The 23,342-nt window shown below is 50.0% G+C and overlaps 1 protein-coding gene across 1 annotated transcript in view; it reads left to right on the top strand.

Annotated features, from left to right (window-relative positions):
* The window catches only part of ANKRD26 (ankyrin repeat domain 26), a 969,942-nt gene that overhangs the window by 70,055 nt on the left and 876,545 nt on the right, over positions 1–23,342 (top strand). The window contains exon 2 of the mRNA XM_086919420.1: positions 13,369–13,483. Within this exon, the coding sequence (XP_086775546.1) occupies positions 13,369–13,483 (115 nt within the window). The remainder of the gene's footprint in view (positions 1–13,368; positions 13,484–23,342) is intronic.

The raw sequence follows: 23,342 nt of genomic DNA, 5'->3' as shown, positions 1-23,342 counted from the left end.
CTAGAAGTAGAATGAGTATTAATTCAGTACTTGAAGTGCTTGTGCGTTTCCGTGTGGAACCTCAATCGACAAAGTGCTGCAGTACATCGACACCTTTAGACGTACTGCTTCGAAATGAAGCAATTAATGTGAATCGTCGGGCTCTGGCATTTCCAGAATGGTATTTAACTTCTCGTTTGGTTTGGGGGATCAGACACAGTTTACGGAGGTCAAGTTTGCTCAGGGTTGAGCTTCGATTACTTTTTGAGAGCGCCAAGACATCGCTGACGAGAAACCACTTATGAAACGGCCGTTTTACTAGGGCTGGTTCCACTTGGCGATGACTGCCAAAGTGAATGAAGTTTGGCTGCACAGCATGGGTTATCGAGCCTTGGCTTGCATCTGTACAATTACAACAGTACCAGTTTGTTTACTCGTCTGGGATTGCCATGGCGATTTACCACTGCGTTTACATGACAACTAAGAGGCAGACGCTAAACTGGACATTCGGATGGTTTTGTCTGGTCATCATGGGGTGCGCGGCGTCTTTAATTTCGTAGCGCTCATTAGTGTTGCCTAAGCGCATGCTTTGCCCGTGTAGCATTCTACGTCATGGCCAGTTTGGGACATGGTGACTCCGCTGCCGCACCAACCCCCTCCGCATCTCCTGCAGTTCAAACGTTAAACACGTTTGTCATGTAGTGAAGAGCAGCAACATCAGCCATTATATATTGTTTCTCTGTAGCTCCGCCCCACCTTTCTGTCAGTTTAGCCCAGGAAATGTCAGTGCCAAGCGCAAGGGGCTATACATATTCTGTACGCTTGTCATATCTCTGCCTTCGAAGGGAGAGAGAGCGGTGAACCTTTTCACACCATCAGAGTCTATATCTATTTTGCGTGCACCGCTACATGTCTTGAACTCGATAGAAAAACCAAAATTCCATATCATGTCTTTCTTTACCTCCCAGCAAATATCAACCGTCGTACCAGTGCGTGCTGTATATTTTTGTAATGTTTACAATGCCTTTTTTTTCTCTAGAACATTATTATCCTGTATTGTACTATTGGTGTGCCGCAGATAAGTTATGCTGACCAACAGCTTTGTGTCCTTTAATGCTAGATGCTTTTTGTGAAAAATATTCCATTGTACATTTCTGACCATTTTGGCGTTGTGTGGAATCACTTGGATTTATCCAAAATAACTGAGGAGAGGGGGAGGGGGGAGAAGGGAGAAGGAGGACTCTTTGCGTTATTCAGTGAAGGGGTGGACTTCAGTCGAGTAAGTGTTTGTTTTCTTGGGTTTTCTGTGGAAATATACTGTTTTTGTAGTCCAGTACAGCTGCTAGTGAATACCTCTAGAGAAAGTCCGTAACACCCCAGTCTCTGGATTAGCGGAAGATCTGGAACATTGTGCCTTATTTGAAACCACTCTGTAGGCTGCAACAGCCGTGCAGCCCCCCTCCTCTTAGCAGTATTATTCCGGACTGAGGAACGTGATTTAACTTATCTAACTGGCAAAATGAGTCCTGTAAATTGACTTTGTAGATTATTCTTAATCATGCATCAGTCTTGTGATTTTCAGTGCATCCATTCACCGTGCAACAAGATGCTTCATCCCTTCAGGACCGTGAAAGAAGGGTGACTGTCTCTTAACCCCATTCTCACAGATAGTGGAATAATGGGAATATTGAGATTTTCTTCTCGACCAGAGCATCTTGTATAATGAAAGATAAGCTATGGCACCTATGGCCCTTTCGCCTGTTGTGAAAAGAGGAAAGATTTGGCTGCTTTGCAACCCTTTTACTCAATGAACAGTAGAAGGACCATACATACATAGTGATTATGTCCAGAGTCGTTTTGTTGGCCATGGAGAAGCTTGGAACTGAGTGCTTACCACATTGCCCTATCCCAGTTTGCAAATATAGAAAAGACACCCGTCTATTTCGGGGAATCGCATTCAAGATACTGAATTAGTTAAGGCTTCATGCTCACCTGAAGCCCCAACCACCACCACATCCCCGCTCCCAGCCTTCCCATTTCATACCTCCTCCTCAACACTCATGCTCTAAATGAAAACGAATAAACCGCGCCGCAAATTGGTCTCGTGATGTAGGGAAGAGGTTGTGAAAATACAGGCCCCCTAAGCCAGGCCAATCATATTTTCAACATTTTAGCTTAGTTATGTATCTAGTCGTAATTTTCATCGCAGCGATTTTTGTGTTCCAAAAACGATTGCGAAATATGCTACAGGTACAGGAAATCTAAATCGACAGAATGAGAGGTTAATAAAACATACTGGTTTTGGTAATTTTATGTTAAAATATGTTCAACCTAAACAAAGGTACCAGTATTATCTGGTCTGTCTTTTATGACCAAAACTACAAAATAATCTCTCACGCTGATTTCTCTCGCCTTGGAAACTGGGAGCCAGCGCATAGCTCGGGACTCCTGTCTGATGTTATGATCTGAGAAAAACTAGAGAGAAAGACAAACTTTACAGTATGGGAGTCTCCTCACACGGTGCTGTGGCTCCTGTGACACTGTTTGTCTCCTGCCACCTCCTCACACGGTGCTGTGGCTGCTGTGACACTGTCTGTCTCCTGCTGCCTCCTCACACAGTGCTGTGGCTCCAGTGACACAGTCTGTCTCCTGCCGCCTCCTCACACGGTGCTGTGGCTCCCGTGACACTGTCTGTGTCCTGCCGCCTCCTCACATGTGCGGTGGCTCTGTGTCTGTCTCCTGCCGCCTCCTCACACAGTGCTTAGTTATCTTTGCAAGGCCACATTGTGCATATAAAGCCAATATGTCAAAGGTCATTATGCAGCTCTACCCAGAGTAATATGTTCATTCTTGAGAGAAGGTGACCGCCAAATGCTGCCCTCTCAAGAGTCATGGCACCTCTCACACTTAAAGCATAGTAAACTCTGGCATCTTTATATATGTGATTTCAGAAGCAGCAAACCCCCAAAAACTTTTCAATGGAAAATAGGACTTAAAAAAAAACAACTTTTATTTGCGACTGCAGAAGGACATACATCTTGGCATTGTCATCATTTACAAAATACAGTTTTTTAAATTTTTCGTCCCTACTATTCCCAAACCGGCTTACACAGTATCGGCTTCACGCTTACATTGTCTGAAATAATCAGGAAAAGGAAAAGGAATCTATATTCTTGGTAAAAAGCGTGCAAGAAAACCTCAATTAGAAAGTCATTATTATGCAACACATTATTATACAAAAGCCATATTTTGCAAATCTTGTAAGAGATTAAGCCCGTAACCCCTCCTTCCCCCCCCCCCCCTCCACCCCCCATTCCTCACCCTGTACGTCTCCTGGCACACCAATATCAATGGGCAACACTTCGTGTTGTGGATAACGTGCTAACTTTAAATATTGCGTAAAAACACTTCAGGGGCCACCATCGTATTTATGTGATCCTGTGGCCACACACTACTCGCTCCGACACTCACAAATAAGTCTCCTACTTACAACCCATCAACCTGCGATAGCCGCAGTTCCCTCTCTTCCAATTCTAACAACATAAGTTCCCAGTCTTGTGCAATTGGATACTTCCGCCGTCCTTTCTCCTCCTCCCGGCGTAAGGCCGTCCCTTCCGCCCTGCCCCATCTCAGCAGGTCAGTTTGCCACACAGCTACTCCAGGTGATCTGGGGGACTTCCATCGCATTGTTAAAGCTCTAATTGCCAATAATAGAGCCAGGTATAAGAATTTCAATTGAGCCTTATGGAGTTTAGGACGTTTACGGTGTCCCACCAAACAATACAGCGCCTCCTCTGGCACCGGCAGAGCAGTGACAGTATGTAGGATATGGCAAATTTCCCTCCAATAACCGCGTAAGCGCGGGCACGCCCAGAGCATATGAAGGACAGCCTCATCCGCCCTACAACGAGGACAATGGTGGGGGGAATCCGGGAACATTTGATGCAGTCTTTGGGGGGTAAGGTATGCCCTATGCAACACCAGAACCTGAATAAACTTAAATTTAATGTTCCTAGACACCTTTCTGGGTGCTAGAGGAGAACCTTCCATGCCTTATCTGACTCCCTGTATCTTGTGTCCATGAGTTTCGAAGTGTGGTGAGGGATGTGGCTCATGTTCCCTAATCCCAGTATAAAGCCACCGCACCAAGTGGCAACCCGCTCCCATATAATAGAGTAAATGCACCAGTTCATGTTGTGCAGGTTTGATCCGCTGTGGGGCCCATGTACATCTTATATAGTGTGACACAGTGGCATGTAGTAGGTATAATCTTTGGGGAGCCCCTGTGGTTTGCAGAAAGGATTTGTGATCTAGTAAAACGTCATCCCCAAAAAAAGCACCTACATCCTCCACCCCAGCTTCCTTCCAGGGCAGTAGCCTACGTTGGTTCAGTCGTCCCTGCGGAGTTGGAATGCCTAACAGAGGAACGTTCTCTGCAAAGGGCGTAGTCGCGGGAGTATATTCCAGTGCCTTCCTCCAGCACATCAGAGCCGTGCGCAGGAGAGGGTGGCAATCTGGGGGAATCCGGGCCTAATGGAAAATGAGACTTAACCATAATAACTGGTATTTGCCACACAGCAATGCAACAAAAGCCTTTTCAATGGAAAGTGAGACGTAACCATAACTACCATAGTTTGCCACACAACAATGCAACAAAAGCCTTTTCAATGGGAAGTTGTGGTGTTGGGACGCCGGAAGTAGTAACCACAAACACACAGGTTCGACTGTTCGTCTTCCTGGCCACAACAGGAGTCTTTTATTGCAAGATAAGCCCAACCCCAAACAAAACCAATTAAGTCCCCACCCTATTTAATGAACAGGTGAAACAGCGCAATCCCTTTAGGAACCGTCAGTCAAGACAAGGTAAGGACAACAAACACATCACATTCCTCCCCATTTTTAACAAAACACAAAACAAACACAAATTCAGCTCAAACAGGTTACATAATCCCTCAGACGTGTAGAACGAGTAGGACATGATCCTAACTGATACCTACCCACACCCCTACATTGGAAATCAGATTCGGGTATCAGATGTTCAACAGAGGGAGATATAGAAACAGGCTCAACCTCTACACCAGGTGGCGATATAGATGGAAATGCACCATACTGGCCAGATGGCATGTTGTCCGCCACTGGAACAGAAGGAAGACATGGACACAAATCAGCAAATTCATCATCTGAAACTATAGAATCACCATCAAGGGGTACCATAATGTAATAACTCTGAACATTGATAGGAGCTCGATAAGATTTAAAGAAAGATACATTCCTTGAAATAGGCAAACCACCCCTCACAGCAGTCACTTTTGTCCCATGAATGGATTGCACAACCCAAGGCTCAGGTTCAAAAGGTAAACTAAACTTCCCCTTACGATGCCGGTTTTTCACCATCACAATGTCACCAACTGAAAAAGTCTTGGGCGTAGCCCCACGGCTGAGTGCCACTTTATCATTCAACACCTGACGATTCTTCAGCTCCCTAGCCACAGTCGCATAACTTGCAGGAACCGCCTCAGTTTGGGGCACAAAATCATTCATAGGGCGATTCATACAGAGGGACATTTGACTAACGTTCGTGGTGGAATGAGGAGTCATCAGATATTCCTTCAAGAACAAAAATATGGCACAATCCAGATCCTGTCGGTCTGTGACGGCAATCCTGATTGCTTTGTTAATGGTACGCATAAAGCGTTCAGCCTCCCCATTGGCCTGGGGCCACAAAGGAGTGACCCTACGATGTACAACACCTCTAGATTGCAGATATGTTGAAAACTCATGACTGGAAAAAGGGGGTCCGTTAACGGTGCGCAATTCAGAAATCAAACCATGTGTTTCCATGATTTTATCGAACATTGGTATAGTGCGGCATGCTGTGGTGGTGTCCATGATTTCCACTTCAGGATACTTAAAAAAGTCATCTATCAACACCAACATGTGCCGCCCATCAGGTAAACATCCAAAATCCGCACTTGCCCTCTGCCACGGGAACGAGGGGATTCCTTCAGTCATGATGGGAACCGGAGCATCCCCACCCCCAGCGGTCTGACAGAGCGCACAACCCAAGATTGTGTTCTCCACCAGCGCGTCCAATCCAGGAAACCAAACCTTAGATCGTAAACTAGACTTGGTCTTCACGACCCCTTGATGCACCAAATGGGCCAAGTCCACCACACCTTGTTGAAGACAGGCAGGAATCACCAACCGTGGACCCCTCATGAGACACCCCTCTGAAGAACAAGCCAGTTCCTCTTGCACCTGAAACAGAGATACCAAGGCAGATCTAGCGTCCTCCGTACGACTCTTAGTGGAAGACAAGATCTCAGACCACTTCCCAGTACCAACAGCGGACAGGCACAGTTGAAGACACCCATCCCGGGTTGTTGAGTCCACAATCTCTTCCATAGAAATAGGGAGAGGCCTTGAACGCTCCACCACCATCCGCACATACCCCTCAACCTCCTCAGCAACATCCTCCTCAGCAACAGTCACTGGACAAAAATGCTGAGAAAGAAAGTCGGCAGGGTTAAAAACACCAGGACGGAAAACCACGGTAAAACAGTAATCCTGCAGCTGCAAAATCCACTTTTCACTGCGAGGAGGAGGCTTCGAAGAAGAACCCATAAACAAAGGAATAAGAGGCTTATGGTCCGTATGAACAAAAAAGGCTGACCATATAAGTACAAATGAAAATGACGGCACCCCAGTGTAGTGCAATGGCCTCCTTCTCAATATGGGAGTATCGCTGTTCGGTAGCAGTCAAAGCCCGGCTAGCATACGCCACCGGAGCCAACTCACCATTCCTCTGCCGCTGGGAAAGAACAGCCCCCAGGCCGTTTGGACTTGCATCAACAGAAAGTTCAGAGTCCAGCAGCGGATTAAAATACACAAGAGTAGTGTCAGCGGACAATGCGTTCTTGGTAGCCTGAAAAGCAGATTCTTGCTCTGGACCCCAGTCCCAGGTAACATTAGACTTAGTGAGTTCCCGCAGAGGAGCTGTCAAAGCAGACAAGTTGCGAATGGAGCAGCCACAATAGTTAACCACCCCCATAAAGCTCCGTACACCAGACACATTAACAGGAGCAGAAGCAGTCTGAATGTCACACACCTTCAGAGGATCAGTAGACACACCGTTTTGAGAAAAATGATAACCAAAAAATGAAATGTCCATTTTCAAAAACTCGCACTTCTCCTAATGCAAGGTCAAACCATGTTCCAACAGCCTCTGAAACACACTTTTAAGGCGGACAAGATGTTCATCCAAGGTAGGGGCATGCACCAAAATGTCGTCGCTGACATTTATAACACCATCCAGTCCAGACAAAACCCTACGAATCGTATCCTGGAGGACCTCCGCCGCACTGGAGATGCCAAAGCTTAAACATTTTATAACGTCGTAGGCCCACATGCGTTGAAAACGTGGTGATCACCCGTGAAGCGGGGTCAAGCAGCAACTGATGGTACCCAGCCCGGAGATCCATTTTGGAAAACCACCGAGATCCACTTACTTCCACCACAATATCATCAACGGTAGGTGTGAGGTGCCGTTCGCGTTTAATTGCCAAGTTAGGCAAACGCATGTCCACACAAATCCAGACCTCCCCGGGTTGCTTAGGTTTACGAGCAATCACTATAGGTGACACCCAGGGAGTCGGGCCCTCCACCTTCTCAATGATATCAGCCTCCTCCAGCTTTGCCAACTCTGCTTCCACCTTCGGCTGAAGATGAAAAGCCACTCTCCTGTGACGCAACACCACCGGTTGGATGGACTCCTCAATATGCAACTTGATCATCAGGTCCTTCAAAGAGCCTATGCCGCAGAACAATGGCGAAAATCGAACCAGCAAGTCTTCAATAGTCCATTGATGGATAGTCATTGCAAAGACAACCAAGTGCAATCTTTCGGCCATCTGGCAACTCAGCAACATGCCTTGACCACTCTTTGTAACCTAAACCAGTGTGCTCACGCCGTAGGACCCATGTGTAACTTCAGCAGAAAAGACTCCAGCCAATGGAAGGGGTTCATGAGCACCAAATGCAAATACTTTAGTACTAGTCTTACTCAAGACAGGTGCAGTTGGAAGTTCCATCATCATAGATTCGGCCATCACATTAATAGAAGCCCCTTTATCGATTAAAGCGGGCACTGAATGACCATTTACTAGCACACATCATTTGGGTAAACCTCTCCGTACAGTACCCCCAAGTTGCAAAGTATGTAAAACGTGTACAGTCTCTTCATCGTCCATGTCCCCTTCCACCAACGGGACAGCTGAGTACACCTGGGCAGAGGAAGCAGAAACAGAACCTCGGGCAGGGGCAAAACGGCACACCTTTGCGAAATGGTTCACTTTGTTGCAATTGGAGCACCGTTTACCAACGGCAGGACAAGTACCTTTATGAGGAAATAAACCCCCACAGCCATAACAAGTCCGGGGTCACTCCACTTTGCCTCGGTACTGCATCTTCTCTTTATCAAACACCCTGGTTGAGACAGCGTTGACCGGCTCCACTTTTACCACATGTTGAAGGGCGGCATCCATATGAGCGGCCCTGACGTTTGAAAGTTCCTTGGATCTACCACGAGTCAACATGCCAGCCATAGGCATATTCAGCACCTGCAATATTGCTTCGTGGACCTTACTCGAATAACAGCCCTGTATGAATTGGGCCGTGGTCTCGAACGCAGCATCAGGTAACCGACAGGTACTAGTCAAAGTGCGCAGACGAGCAAAGAAAATGTCCACAGATTCATCAGGCAACTGCCTAGCCTGACGCAACGAGAACCGTTCATAATCGGGGTTCGCCTGGGGCTCAAAATGGGAAGTCAGGGCTTGCTTCAAAGTGTCATAAGTCTGTGGAGTAGTTTCCACCACTGACCGACCCAAGCGATGAATCGCTGCCCCTCCAAGATGCAACAACATGAGACGTCTCAGCTCCTCCACCAGATCGATGGCATCAAAGTAATTCTCCAAACGGCCCACCCACTCCTTCCAGCGGGCCGCCTGGCCAGATGGTGGACCATCCAACAGGAAATGTTCCACAGGGGGTATCGATGACATAATTAACCCCACAGCAATGTCTCACAGTGCCCAAAGCACCACCCAATGGTATCCGCAATGCCTCTTCACAGGATAGTCCACTGCTGTAAATTCATACACAGTGACTTGTGGGCAAAAGCACTGATGCCAGCATCCGGAGTGCCACCCAAACCTCCAAGCGCTCCTGCCACGAGACGCTCAAGATTCTCTGGCTGCCCCTGCTGACAATTGCCCACAGCGTAGTCAAAACAACACCCCTGGTGCCACACGAACCTCGAAGCGCTCCTCCCACGAGACGCTCAGGATTCGTATTTCCAATACACTCTCCGCATATACAGCGTGACTTCTGCTGTTTAAGGATCCCAGCCTGTGCTCCACAGCAATGAGGGAACGAATAGGAGCGCGCTGTCAATGCAGTGAACCAGCCGGCCACTGCAGCACGTCACGGAATACTGGCCATGCCCCCAAATACAGCTGAAGCAGACAGGCAGCAATCTGGACACGAACAACCTTCACCGGGCACAAACTAGCCGAAAGGACACCACTCTCCTCCTGGAGCAGAGAAATTCGGCCAGACGGATGTAAACTTTACCCGAACGTGTCAGAGCACTTTACAATAGGACTATTTACATTACATAAGGGCTGTAGAGTACATGAGTTACATAAAAGTTAAAAACCTAAACACTTTAAATTCACATAAGAATGTTAGTAAATACATAAATTTACTAAAGATACTAGTGGATAGAGTTTCAATTATACAAGTTGCAAATTCACTCGGGGTTACGTTTGAAGAAAAGTTAAAGGGTTAGGGTTTGACAAATCTATATTACATATTTACCGAGCATGATCTTCTCGCCATGACTGGGGTTCTTACTTTCAGCCCGGCCTTCAGGGTGTTGTTGCACTCACGGGTGGTGAACTTGGTCCTGGAGACCAGGCAGACTGCAGGCCTTTGATGTGAAGAGCGGTACAGTCATGGTGTGGCCTTAGAGTGGACAGAGAGAGTGTAGTGAATGGGCCGCGAGGGACAGGAGGACAGGCCTAGTTCCAATGTAATTAGTTCTATACTTCTCCGGGGGTAAAACCAAGGAAAGGCAGCGGAAGTCCTACCATCGAACAAGTAGAGCCCCTGTTAGGGGCTTCGTGTTCGCAGTTCAGCACACAAGGGACGTCGAGTGGCAGGTTATCACTGTCCAAGGGGGACCACAGTCCGGGTGTAGACGATCACAGCCCCACCCTCCTCACCTCCAGTCAATTGCAGGCGTTGGGTGGAGTTTCGCACCACGTGGAGCTGAATGCCTCTGCGTTCGCAGCCCTCAGTCCTGAAGGCGTCCAGCAGCTGGTCCCAGGCGGTCTCAAAACCAGGTGTGTACAGGCCCGACAGCTGCCTCGTCATCCGGGCTCTATGTCCCAGGTACAGGGCAAACACCAGGCCCGTACAGCCGACTCATTCGTAGGCACAGCATAATCAAACAGTTTTCAAAAGTAAATTACACAATTCAGTTACAATTAAGAAATTGACGGATTCACCCTGTTCGTATTTAATCCACCCGTATCTGGGGCACTATAATGCAAAGTGCGTAAGGAAAGGGATGCGTTTTCTTACTATGTGGTCAGAGTGGGGAAAGCGCCTTGATGGACAGTAGCAGGCCAGACGCTCACCCCGATCCACTTGGCACTCTGCCTGAGCCAGGGTCATAAGGATTTTTGTTTATCTAATGATGACCACCAGGTGCTACTGACAGAAGAAACGTGCTAGTCTATACCATGCCTGCTGGTGTTTCGGATTCACCAGGTTGCACTGTTCCGAATAATTGTTTAATTGTTTATGATTACGTGCTAGTGTCGGCTTGTGATGTAGGTGTTAATGAACGGGAGAGTAGGCAGAGAGTTCATTCACCATTGATGTGATGATTATCTGAGACAGTCTGAGCATGCACCACTCTCTCCGTGCACTCTTGTACATCTTTTTGTAATGCCTCAGGGTGTTCAGGGCCACAAACTATGCGTGAGTGACTAATGCATTTTAGTGCAGGGATATGGCCACCAGCACAAAAATGCGTTAGTCTAACCCCTATGCGTGGTACTTGGCTGGGCTGTGTTGCTTCCCCCTTCTTTCTCCATCTGCATTCTTCCCACACCCGCACGCATTACTATTTTATTTTTGTTTACTAATTCAGTTTGAATCGGTAACCTAAAAGTGAGGAAAAATGCTTGCGTCATTCTGCAGGCACGCACTCGAATGACCTAGCTAGCCACAAAAGCTCCCCTCCTGCCCCACCGTTCATTAGCCATACTGCACACCATCAGATGTTTCAACTAAATCAATTGGTTGAGCACAGTTGGAAACAATGTATTTGAAAAATTAAACCCTGGAACTGGATTCGTATGTCTGTAATGACATGGAGCCATCTGATAGCTGTATCAGCACCTTTATTTTCCACTATCGGTCCCATTTAACTGTACCCTCATACCTCCTCCTTGATCTTTTTCCCCCACTGTCCGACAGCTGTCCCTTTTCTTTACTTTTTACCATGCAGTTGATATGCTTTTAATCTCTAATAGTCTGACTTCTTCAGGCATGTTAGTGGTTCCTCTCTTGCTGCCATCTGATGGGTGAAAATTGCAAAAAACACAGTTGATGGACAGAATGTTGAACAATGTCATACATTCACCTCAGTACAAGGATCTGGGCCTAAATCCATCGTTTTTTTTGCACTCCACACCACCCTGGGTTAGACACTGCCTATATGCAAATCAGCTCTGACCCTGTGCCTCATGGGAACAGTCCAGTCCGAACTACCAAGCCATGTCTTTCCCAGACCGGAATCAAGCATCCAAGGACCGGTTTCTGGCTATCAGCCTTCATCAGCCTGGATAGCTTGACTCCAGTGGTGTGGAGAGCCTGGGACTCACGTCTGAGTATACCCAGCACACTCGGGGTGAAAATTGCAAAAAACACAGTTGATGGACAGAATGTAGAACAATGTCATATAGCCAGTGTCTAACCCAGGGTGGTGTGGAGTGCAAAAAAACAATGGATTTAGGCCCAGATCCTTGTACTGGGGCGAGTGTGCTGGGTATACTCAGACGTGAGTCCCAGGCTCTCCACACCACTGGAGTCAAGCTATCCAGGATGATGAAGGCTGATAGCCAGAAACTGGTCCTTGGATGCTTGATTCCGGTCTGGGAAAGACATGGCTTGGTAGTTCGGACTGGACTGTCCCCATGAGGCACAGGGTCAGAGCTGATTTGCATATAGCCAGTGTCTAACCCAGGGTGGTGTGGACTGTAAAAAAACGATGGATTTAGGCCCAGATCCTTGTATTGGGGTGAATGTATGAGTGAAGTAGTGTGGCTCACTGGTTAGAGGCGGCAGACCCGAGAGCAGAGGACGGCCCGGGACCAGGGTTCGATTCCCGACGCGGCAGGTTTCTGGACCAGGGTCAGCGGACTCGATAATTCTCTCGCCTCGGTGCCCACTCTGATCAGCGATCACACTCGGCAACTCTGGGCACTAGCTTGCCTCATCTTCACTAACGGCCCCACCAGACCGCCGGGGATGCCTGGTCTCACCCTGGAGATACCCATTAAGGGACCATCTCTCAGGGAAGCCAGGAAGGGTTTTGCAGCGGTCGAAGCGCGGAGGTACCCCTTCGGGAGTGATTCCTGCGCTATATAAGCACACAATTAATTGTTCTACATTCTGTCCATCAACTGTGTTTTTTGCAATTTTCAGCCATCTGATGGGTGGCACGTCAACAGCAAGCCAGAAGAGAAAGAAGGTGTGGGTCTCGGGGAGAGAAAGGCAGTCCACTCCTCTGTGCTTTATAAACATTCCTGCTGTCCTCCCTAGAAGCTGTATAAAAAATGCTCGTCTGTTTTTGCAGGGTTTCTATATATGAATAAAGAATAAATAATAACAACTGTGGGGCTCCCAGAGGGTATGGAAAGCGCTAAATATTCTTACAACAGTGGCAAAAGAAGTGTAAGTTTGGGGATAACACAAATCCATTATTTTTAAATAAAATGAATGTTTAAACGCCTCCAGCGTGAAAACTACAGAGCCCTACTCCACCGGAGTGACTTTTTATAAACAGAGAAGTTCTATAGGTCCAATATTATTGCTCCTTTTCTCAGCTTGCCCTTGACGGTATTGTGGGTTGTATATAAATGTATGTATGCATATATATGTTTTTATGTATATAATATAGGGAGAGATGTATATCATTCATGACTACTGATAAGTCTGACTTTTCAGTGTTGACTACTATTCTGCTAGTGGAGATTCAGTCTGCGGCTAAAGTTAGCTGTTTCACTTTAATAATCTTTACATTTGTATTTTTAGGACACCTTTACACCTTGCATGTGCTAATGGACATTCGGAATTGGTCACCTATCTAGTGGAAAACCAGTCCAAAATAAACCTTTGCGACAATGACTCCCGATCCCCTCTCATGAAGGTAAGGAAGGATGGTCGTTATTTATTTTTCCGGATTTTCTTTCGGTCACCCGTGCTCTAAGTTGGTAGTGAAGGCATTATTGTAATCCTTTTCTTCCTGTGTGTACACACTACACTATTACACAAACATGGATAAACAAGGGAGGGAGGTTTTGACACATTTGGCATATGTAAGAATGTAACCGGGCTCTCTCATTCGAAATTAATTAACACGTAATACATCTGTTTCCAAATATGTTAATGTATCGTATTGACTCGAAGTTTGTTATTTTTTATTGCTGTTGCTCTGGACAAATGGAAGCTGTGCTAACTTGAAGTCTGTTAATTGTAACGTGGCCTGCTCCACAGGGGCGATGGTTCAATAATGGGATGATCAAGCTCCCTGAATTGGCTATTAATCCAAAAGATAGAAAAATACATATGTGAGGACTATCTAGACTGCTGGTTTTTGTATTAAAAAGGATGCATTGATAACTCAACATTATGTAATCAATTCTATATGTGTTCTGGCAAGATGAGGAATGCCTACCATACCTCTAGAGGATTATTGGAAGCTGTCAAAATTAGTCATTTTAGGTATGGGTTTCGACAGAGCATCTGTGAAACCTGCCTATTATTAATATTATTAATACTACACTAAGAGTGGCCTTTGGATCCGCCCCTTTAAACCACTCGCTTTCTTCACCCAGCCTCTAACTTGCAGCTAAGCCAGCTATGTTAATTACTTTTGGCTCAAGCCAGTGCAGTGCACTGCAGCCACTGTTCAGCACTGGCGATTTATCATTCAGCCTTCACATAAGCCCGTGCATTGAGCTGCTTGACAAGTAACTCTACAACTTTAGTAAAGTCTCCTTCTAATGTGCTAATGTTACATGCATTAGCACATTACACCCAAGCCTGTTGGCTTTGCCAATGCGTGTTCCATATTGAAACAACACTAATCTGTTGCTCGAGTTAGCAGGACTGGTTCGAAATAGGACCATATTGTTTCCTTGTAATGTCTTTATTCAGGTATGCTAATTAAGACTTTGCCTGTCTTGTTTCTGTTAAATAAACTGTAAAGGTTAGTAGCTTTGCGAGAACTGTTGAAATGGAGCCGGAGATTGCATAATGCATCCCGAGAGGGAAACGTTGTATTTGTTAGGTATGGCTCTCAGTGAGAGGCACCAGCTTGAACACCATATTCTAAATATGGCTATTCACTGCTCTGACGTAGCAACAGTGGGTAACCGCATTAGTTAACCTTTGTTGCTACATCGTAAATGAATTCCAGGCTGCTGTGACAGGGCTCTCAGAGCTTCACATCTCTGGTGGAGGGCAGAGGGCACCGTTTCTGGAGGGTGTGGGATGGCACAGAGACAGGCTTGAGACCAGCGTTTTTTTGGTCTTGCGTTGTCCAGACCTTTTGATTTTTACTAAAATATGTATACTATACTTAAATGTGGGGGGTTTTGAGCCAACTCTCTCTTTATCCATTGGTATTTTGTTTTGTCATTCACATGTTGCTTCTGCCCAGTGCAGAATACAGCATGGGGCAGTGGGGCAGCCTACTTTTTTATGATTTGTTTTTCTTGGTTTAAAAAAATAAGTAACAAACACAGTGGGCATCAACAGTTCCGTACATATTATTAGTCCCTATTCATGGCAACACACAAGGACAGCAGCTAGTGAAGCAGCACGGGGGCATGCACCAACCAATGAGGAATCACAGCAAGGTTACAGTGACCAGGACAAAGAACAAACGGTTCACAAAAAGATCCAAGCACAATCAGGTCAACAAAAAATTGGTTGGGTACATAAGCTGTAGTTCCTCTCACCCTTCCACATCAGAACCACCCTCGGATTACTCTTCGGAGTCTAACCGGAATATATTAAACAGTTGCAGCCACATCATCACGGCAGCCGCAGCCCCTTCCTCCGTTTGAGAGCTCCTCATATGATGTTCTCCCCCCCCATTCCAGTAGATGACGTAGCCAAGAAGACAGCAGTGGGGCAACCGTTACCATCCGCCCTGTGGCCACCTTAATGAGCCAATCTAAAAGGGCTGTTCGGCCCTTAGGCTGTCCCACCACTCCTACTAGGCAGACGAGCGGTGCCAGTGGAATCCGGATATCGGTGGCCCCCTCCACACGATATCCAATAGTTTTGAACTTCTACACAGTCCCGTTCCAGGTGCAGGAATGCGGCCCCCAACCTCCCTGCAACGTTCTCACTCAGCTCCCCGATTGGGGTCTATTTTTTTTAAGGCCATACGAGGTTATGTAAGTGCAGTGCAAGAAATTGCAATGTAGTAGTTGTAACCTTTTGTTACAGGTAACGGTGCGGACAAGGCCCAACGCAGTATCCCAATCCACCGATATTCACCGCCACAGGAGTGGATGAGCCAGCAGCTCATGCATGGGAGAGTCCCGCCCAGATGCCTGCTCACCCGCAGGGCATGACTTGCCAAGACGAGCCATCCAGGCTACCCGGCAAACCATCGACATGCACCAGAGGCACATGCCACGACCCGCACCCTTTCCCTCACAACCCGTCACACCTCGTGCAGGATAGGCTCACCAGATGCTTCCCGCTCTTTTCTGTTCCACAGGGAGGTAGCGAGTGTGTCACGGCCAGCAGCGGAATCCAGCCACAGCCGTGGTGAGGCCCGGGTTCGCCGTAGCTCTCACCGCTCACGATGTCACCAGTAAGGCCTCCGAGCTCACTCTTAGCGCGTCCCCTGCACCGCTACCAGGATCTCGCTCACACCTTCCCTGTCAGGATTTTAGGCCTAGCACGTCCACACCAGGTAATGCTCCCCCTGAAAGCCCCAATTAGGTGCAATACAGGCAGGATAATGCAGGGTGGGCTGGGAGCCTCCTAGGAGCGCGTCCTGTTGGCTATCATGCGTAACCGTGTGGGTCAGCCTGCTTAAGCCACTGGTTAACTTCACTTTGAGTGAGTGAGTTTTGCTCTTTTACAAGGAGCTCATCCGCACACAAGCTAGTTCCCTTCAGTGCCAGTGTTTTTGTTTTAAATTTATCATTTTATGAGTTTTTGTGTTGAGAGCCTGAAGTAATAGCAGGATGCTTCTGAAACACGTTCAATTTTGATCAGACTCAAAAAACTGCCAATGTTGTAAATTCGTTTAGGGGTGGCTTTTATTTTTCTGACTGCTGCTTTTTCACAGCATACCAGAGTGTGTCCATTTGAAACGGTTTGTCTTGTCGGTCTGCCCTTACTCCCTGTCCTTTCTCTTTGTCCTTTGTGTCCTTCCTTCCCTTTCTACCTTCTGTCATTTGTTCCTTCTCTTTGTCTGTCCTTTCTGTCCTTCCTTCCTTCTGTCAGTCTGAAATATCTGTGCTCTCTCGCGCTCTCGCCTCTCTCTCTCTCTCTTGCTTCTTTCTCTCTCTCTCACACAACACATCCACACACAAAGTAATTCCCTTCCATGCCAGGGTGTACTATGGTAATGTGGTTTTTGTTTTGATTTTTCTTTTTTTGATTGATGAGGGCTCGGGATAGTCCCCCAAAAAGGTTGGGATAACAATGACGAAACAAGAGTTGCCAGAAGGCTTGCGCCCAGCACAGCCCTATTGGCTTTGCCAATGCTTTTTTATGTTTGGGATATGGTGAAGTCATGTAATGTGTGGCTCCACTTTACTCTTTTGCCCTTGCATAGAATCCAACAGTCAGCCAGAGAATCACTTACTCTTGGATGGTATTGATAAGGCACCCGGCTCTAATCCCTCATAATCAGTGTACCTACAAACTGTGGGTATTTTCATTGAATAATCAATCAATCAATCCTATCATTTGTAAAGCTCACTACTCACCCGTGAGGGTCTCAAGGCGCTGGGGAATGCTGCTACTGCTCGAAAACCCAGGTCTTGAGGAGTTTTCTGAAGGTCAGCAGGTCTTGGGTCTGCCGTAGGTGGATGGGGAGGGTGTTCCAGGTCTTGGCGGCGAGGTGGGAGAACGATCTGTCGCCAGAGGTCACTCTTCGGAAGCGGGGGACTGTGGCGAGGGCGAGGTCTGCGGAGCGGAGCTGGCAAAAGGGGGTGTAGAAGCTGAGTCGTCTGTTGAGGTACGTTGATCCGGTGTTGTGAAGTGCTTTGTGTGCGTGGGTGAGGAGCTTGAAGGCTATCCTCTTGTTGACCGGGAGCCAGTGCAGGTCTCTCAGGTGGGGTGTAATGTGGCTGCGGTGAGGGATGTCGAGGATCAGGCGTGCATAGGCGTTCTGGATGCGTTGGAGCCGTCTCGGGAGTTTGGCCGAGGCTCCTGCGTAGAGGGCGTTTCCGTAGTCCAACCTGCTGCTGACGAGGGCCTGGGTGACCGTTCTTCTTGTTTCAGTGGGGATCCACTTTTAGATCTGCGGAGGGTGATGAAGCAGGAGGAGGAGACGGCGTTGACCTGTTTAGTCATGGAAAGGGTGGAGTCGAAGATGACCCCTAGGTTGCGTGCGTGGTCGTTGGGGCGGTTCCCAGTGCGGTCGGCCACCAGGAGTTGTCCCAGGCCGAAGGGGTGGATCCGAGGATGAGGACCTCCGTCTTGTCAGAGTTCAGCTTCAGTCGGCTGTTCCTAATCCATTCAGCGACGGCCTTCATTCCTTCGTGAAGGTTGGTTTTGGCGGTGTGGGGGTCCTTGGTGAGGGAGAGGATCTGCTGGGTGTCATCGGCGTATGAGTTGTTGAGGTCGTGGCGACGAGGGCGAGCGGTGCCATGTAGATGTTAAACAGAGTTTGGCTGAGAGATGAGCCCTGGGGTACCCCGCAGATGATCTCGGTAGATTCGGAGCGGAAGGGGGGGTAAGGCTGACGCTTTGTCTTCTGCCGGAGAGGAAGGAGGGGGTCCAGTTTAGGGCCTTTTCTTGGATCCCGCCGTTGTGGAGGAGTGTTCGTAGTGTGTGGTGGCAGACCGTGTCAAAGGCGGCTGACAGGTCAAGGAGGATGAGGGCCGCTGTTTCACCGTTGTCCAGCAGGGACTTGATGTCATTGGTGGCGGCGATGAGGGCAGTCTCGGTGCTGTGGTTGCTGCAGAACCCGGACTGGGAAGGGTCCAGGATGTTGTTCTCCTCGAGGTAGCGGGTCAGTTGTTCGTTGACTGTCTTCTCAATGACCTTTGCCGGGAACGGGAGCAGGGAGATGGACCGGAAGTTCTTGGGGACCACCTTGGGTTTCTTGAGTAAGGCGTTGATCTCCGCGTGCTTCCAGCTCTCCGGGAAGGTTGCTGTCTCGAAGGAGGTGTTGATGACTTTCCGGAGATGGGGTGCGATGGCTGTGCTGGCTTTGTTGAAGATGTGTGGGCATGGGTCTCACGGAGATCTGGAGTGGATGGTGTTCATGATCTTGATGGTGTCGTCGTCATTGATGTTGATCCAGGAGAGCAGACGGTTGGTGCTGATGGTGGTCGTGGGGGCGGAGGTCTCAGTGGTTGTCGTGGCGGTTGTGGCGTTGAAGCGGTCGTGGATGTCTGCGATCTTGCAGTGGAAGATGGTGGCCAGAGAGTCGCACAGGTCTTGCGAGGGTGGGACGACGTTTGTGTTGGAGCTGGGGTTGGAGAGTTCCTTCACAATGTTGAAGAGCTCTTTGCTGCTGTGCACGTTGTTGTCTAGGCGGTCTTTGAAGGAGGTCCTTTTGGCGTATCTGATGAGGTGATGGTGTCTGCGGGTGGCATTCTTGTGGGCTGCGTGGCTGTCCGGTGTTCGTTCATGCAGCCAGATCTTCTCCAGCTTTAGGCAGGTTTGCTTGGAGGCGCGGAGGTCTTCAGTGAACCAGCTGGCTTTCTTGTTGGTGTGACTGTTGGAGGGTTTCTTGATCTGGGCAAGGGTGTTGGCGCAGTCGTTGATCCACTGTCTGAGGTTGCGGGGTCGGCGGGTGGGCTCTGGGCGAGGGTGATGGTTAGCTGGTCTTCGGGTGACTTTGCTCCAGCAGTGGCGAGGCATCTGTTTGGTGCGGTGGTGCGTATTGGGTTTCTTGAAGGTGAAGTGAATGCAGCGATGGTCGGTCCAGTGGAGTTCGGTGGTGTGGTTGAAGGAGAGGTGGAGGCTTGCGGAGGAGATGGGGTCAAGCGTGTGACCGGCAGAGTGGATGGGTGTTGTGACGAGTTGTCTGAGTAAGAGGTTGGCTAGGTTGTCGATCAGGGTGGTGGAGTTGGTGTCGTTGTTGTTCTCGAGGTGGAAGTTCAGGTCCCCGAGGAGGATGTAGTCCATGGAGGTGAGGGCGTGTGTGCTGACGAAGTCGGCGATGAAGCCGCTGAACTGTGGTCGGGGTCCACCCAATTGTAGCGCCTGACTCTCAGAGGGTAGCATTGCAGAGCAGGATGAGGCTTACTCAAGGGAGGTGGTGTGGGCTAGTAATTGCCATTACAGGTGCGCAGCAATAACACTCAATAATTGATTGTCCAGTCTGTACTTTGCTTAATAAAAGTATGAGTACATTTATTAAACACACACACTACTCAATACTATGCACCAATTTACAAATACATAAGCTGTTGGCCTTACTTTGTGACATTGCATAACATCTCCACCCCTCCCTCAGGAGGAAGGAGGCACCCCCGACTTCAGTCTTCTCGCCGGGGGCCAGGGTGGGGTCCTGGTACCCCCGGGCACCATCAGGACCCGGAGTGGGGGTCCACGGCCCTTGAATACTTCCCTGGGAGCACAACGGTGCTCCCCGGCTTGATTTTGGCCACGAGGGGGACGCGTGAGTGTGTGCCCCCCTTCCTCACACTGGGGGCCATCTTCATGCGGGGCACGACGGCGCTCCCCGGCTACGACTTCTCCAGCGAGGGGGTTTGCACAACGGTGCGTCCCCTCTTCTGCAGCACACAGGGCCTGGATTTGGGATCCCGGGCTCCTGGCACTTTTCCCATCGGGGCGTGATGGCACTCCCCTGCTCCAGTTCTTCTCGGGGGCCAGGGTGGGCTCCTGGCACCCCTATTTACCAGCTTCACCGGGAGCGCGACGGCGATCCCTGGCTTTGCTTCTTGTGGGTGCAGCCCCGGGACCTTATCCCGGGGCTTCATCTTGGACCGGCGGCGGAGCCGCAAGCGCTTCGTCGTCTGTCATGGCAGAGGTCAAAAGTCGCCTACCTTCTGGGGGGCATATCTCAGCCCCCAGGGGTCCGATCTTGGTGATCTTGGCCTCTTCTTGCTCCTGGTGGCGCTCCCCAGCCACTGGAAGCACTTTCCTTTGCCATCCTGGTCACACAGAGGGTGGATTCAAAAGCAAACTGTCTTCACTGGCTCCGTGCACCAGCCTTTCGCCAGCTCTCCTCCTGGCCCTCTCTTCTCTCTGCGCAGAGGCCCCTGCTTCTGCGCTCTGGTCCTGGACTCTTCTCCTGGCGCTGTTCTGGGTCCTGGGGCAGTCAAGGGGTTCCTCCTTCCACCTGCCCATTGCGCCAGGCTCCAGCACCTTCTGCCTCAGCGGACCACACCCCAGAGAGAGCTCCTCTTCCTGTGCATGTTCGTCGTGATCGCCGGGATGTCGTCATCGTAGTACTTCGACGCCGTCCTCGCGTGCTTCCGTCTGTTCTTTTTTCCGCGCCAGCAAGCGCAGATCCAGGAAGAGCTAGTACCCATAGTCACTTTTTGACTAACTTTTTGGTCTTTTTGACTATCCTTTTCAAGTCGACTTCGACTCCTGGTGCCGGTAGGGATGCCTGGTTTCAAGCCATGTGACGCCTGTACCGACTGATGTCGGTTACCGACCCCCCCACCGCCGGTGTCTCTACGGTTTAGGGACTGACCACAACGATAAGTCGTGCCCCGACTGCCGGGCCTTGACTTCGAAAGCTAGGCGGAAGCGGTCCCGTAAGCTTCTCGAGGTCCCAGTCGAGGAGGAAGCAGAGGGACCGGTTGCGGAGCCGCTGCCATCACCGCTCGTTGGGCCCCCAAGTCCTCACATTCAGGTAAGTCGAGGCATGGAAAGAAGAAGGCGACATTGCTCTTCTGACTCCCCTCCCGCGACTCGGCCGAGGGTTCGGCTGGCACCACCTACTCCGCCGGAGCTGCAGGAGTCTCGTCCAGCTCCACACCCTCCGGTCCCTGGGCTTAATGCGACTCAGGGCGAGATTCGAGATTTCCTCCTGGCCATGAGGTCTCTTTCCGCCGTCCAGGCCTGCCGGTGCACCTTCGGGCCCCGCTGGTCTGACTGGGGGTCCTAGAGTGCCGGCGGCTTCGGCCCTGGCGTCATCGGCACCTTCTGTCCCGGCGCCGCAGGACCCCCCCGGATCCAGGCCTGGAGCCCGGTCGACGCCAGTCGACCTCACGACTTATCTGCTAGCGCCGACCCCTATGGTGCCACTCCTGGTGCCGTCCTCGGACGACAACGCCCCTGGTTTCAGGCCCGGTCCGGGTCCGACGTCGGGACGGCGCCGCTCAGCACCGTCTCCGGCGTCGATGGGTGAGCTCTTCACCTATGACCCGGCTCCGTCCTTTATGAATGTTTATCAGGACACTGATGGAGTGGAGGACTGGGAGAGGTCTGAGGACCCTCTGGCACAGCCGTGCCAGTTAAGTCAGGACTGGGCAGATGAGATGGGGGATGCCAGTGGTCTTGACACATCGGCTGACATTGGTTTTCTCTCTCCTCCTTCCGTGGCTATGGAGGAGGGGGCTACATATGCTGTGGTGTTGCGCAGGGCGACCAAGGCCTTGGCACTTGAGCTCCCTGCTGCGGCCGTGAGGACTAAATTCCTCACTGAGGTGCATCAACCGCCAGTAAGCTCCTCGGAGCCTCTGCTGGCGTTCAATGAGGCCCTCGCGGACCTTCTGATGGGCACTTGGTCGAGGCCCTCCACAGTGCCCCCTGTGGATCGGAAGGTGGCCCGACGCCACCGCCCGGCTCAGGACGACTCCTGCTTTCTGTCCACCCACCCCGAGAGTCTGGTTATCCAGGCCTCCACGTCCCAGACCACATTCCCAACCGTTCCCCTGGATCGGGAATCCAAAAGGCTTGATCAGTTTGGGAAGAAACTGTTCTCCTCGGTCAGCTTAGGATTGCGGTCCATTAACACTGCATGCCTTTTGGGCCGTTACACCCACTCTCTGTGGGATACGGAGGCGGACGTACTGCCTCAGTGTCTGAAGGAGGCCCAGACACGGCTCACCCAGGCTCTTACTGAGGGGCGGGATGCAGCACGGTATTCCATCCGATGTGGACGTGATATCACGATTTCCACGATGGTGGTGATCCGTTGCCACGCCTGGTTGAGGTCCGCCAATTTTTCGGGGGATGTCCAGAACACACTCATGGACATGTCCTTTGATGGCTGTCGCCTGTTTGGCGACAAAGCATACAGTGCGCTTGAGCGTTTCAAGGACTCCAGGGCTACGGCCAAGTACTTGGGCCTGTCGGGCCAGCGCCAGCAAACTTCTGCTTTTCGTCCCTTTCTTGGCCAAGGAAGGGGCGCCCCCACACGTCCGTCCAGCCACAGGCTGCAGAACCAACCTCAAGTGGTCGCGAATGTGGTGGCCGCCGTGGTGCCGCAGGGGGACAGAGGCCAGGTCAGTCCATATCCGCTCCCGCAGCATCCGCCTCAAAGCCTTCCTAGTCCGACCTTTCAGGCCCATTCAACGACAGTGGGAGGCAGGGTTCGCCATCACCTACTCCACTGGCGTACCATCACTTTGGACAGGTGGGTACTGCAAATCGTGCGAAGGGGCTACTCCCTCCCCATTGAGGAGACCCCTTCAGCCATGCCACCGCAGTACCACTGCATGTCGGGGGATCACTTGCGATTTCTGCTGGAGGAAGTTACGGCCCTCTTGGCCAAGGGGGCCATCAAGCGGGTTCCTGGGCCAGAAGTAGGACGGGGTTGTTATTCCCACTACTTTCTGGTTCCCAAGAAGGGCAAAGGGGGCCTGTGCCCTATCTTG

Source organism: Lissotriton vulgaris, chromosome 1_1, assembly GCF_964263255.1.
Source record: "Lissotriton vulgaris chromosome 1_1, aLisVul1.2, whole genome shotgun sequence".
NCBI lineage: Eukaryota > Metazoa > Chordata > Amphibia > Caudata > Salamandridae > Lissotriton > Lissotriton vulgaris.
The sequence above is the reverse complement of the archived record's forward strand: the minus strand, read 5'-3'. Positions and strand labels throughout refer to the sequence as shown.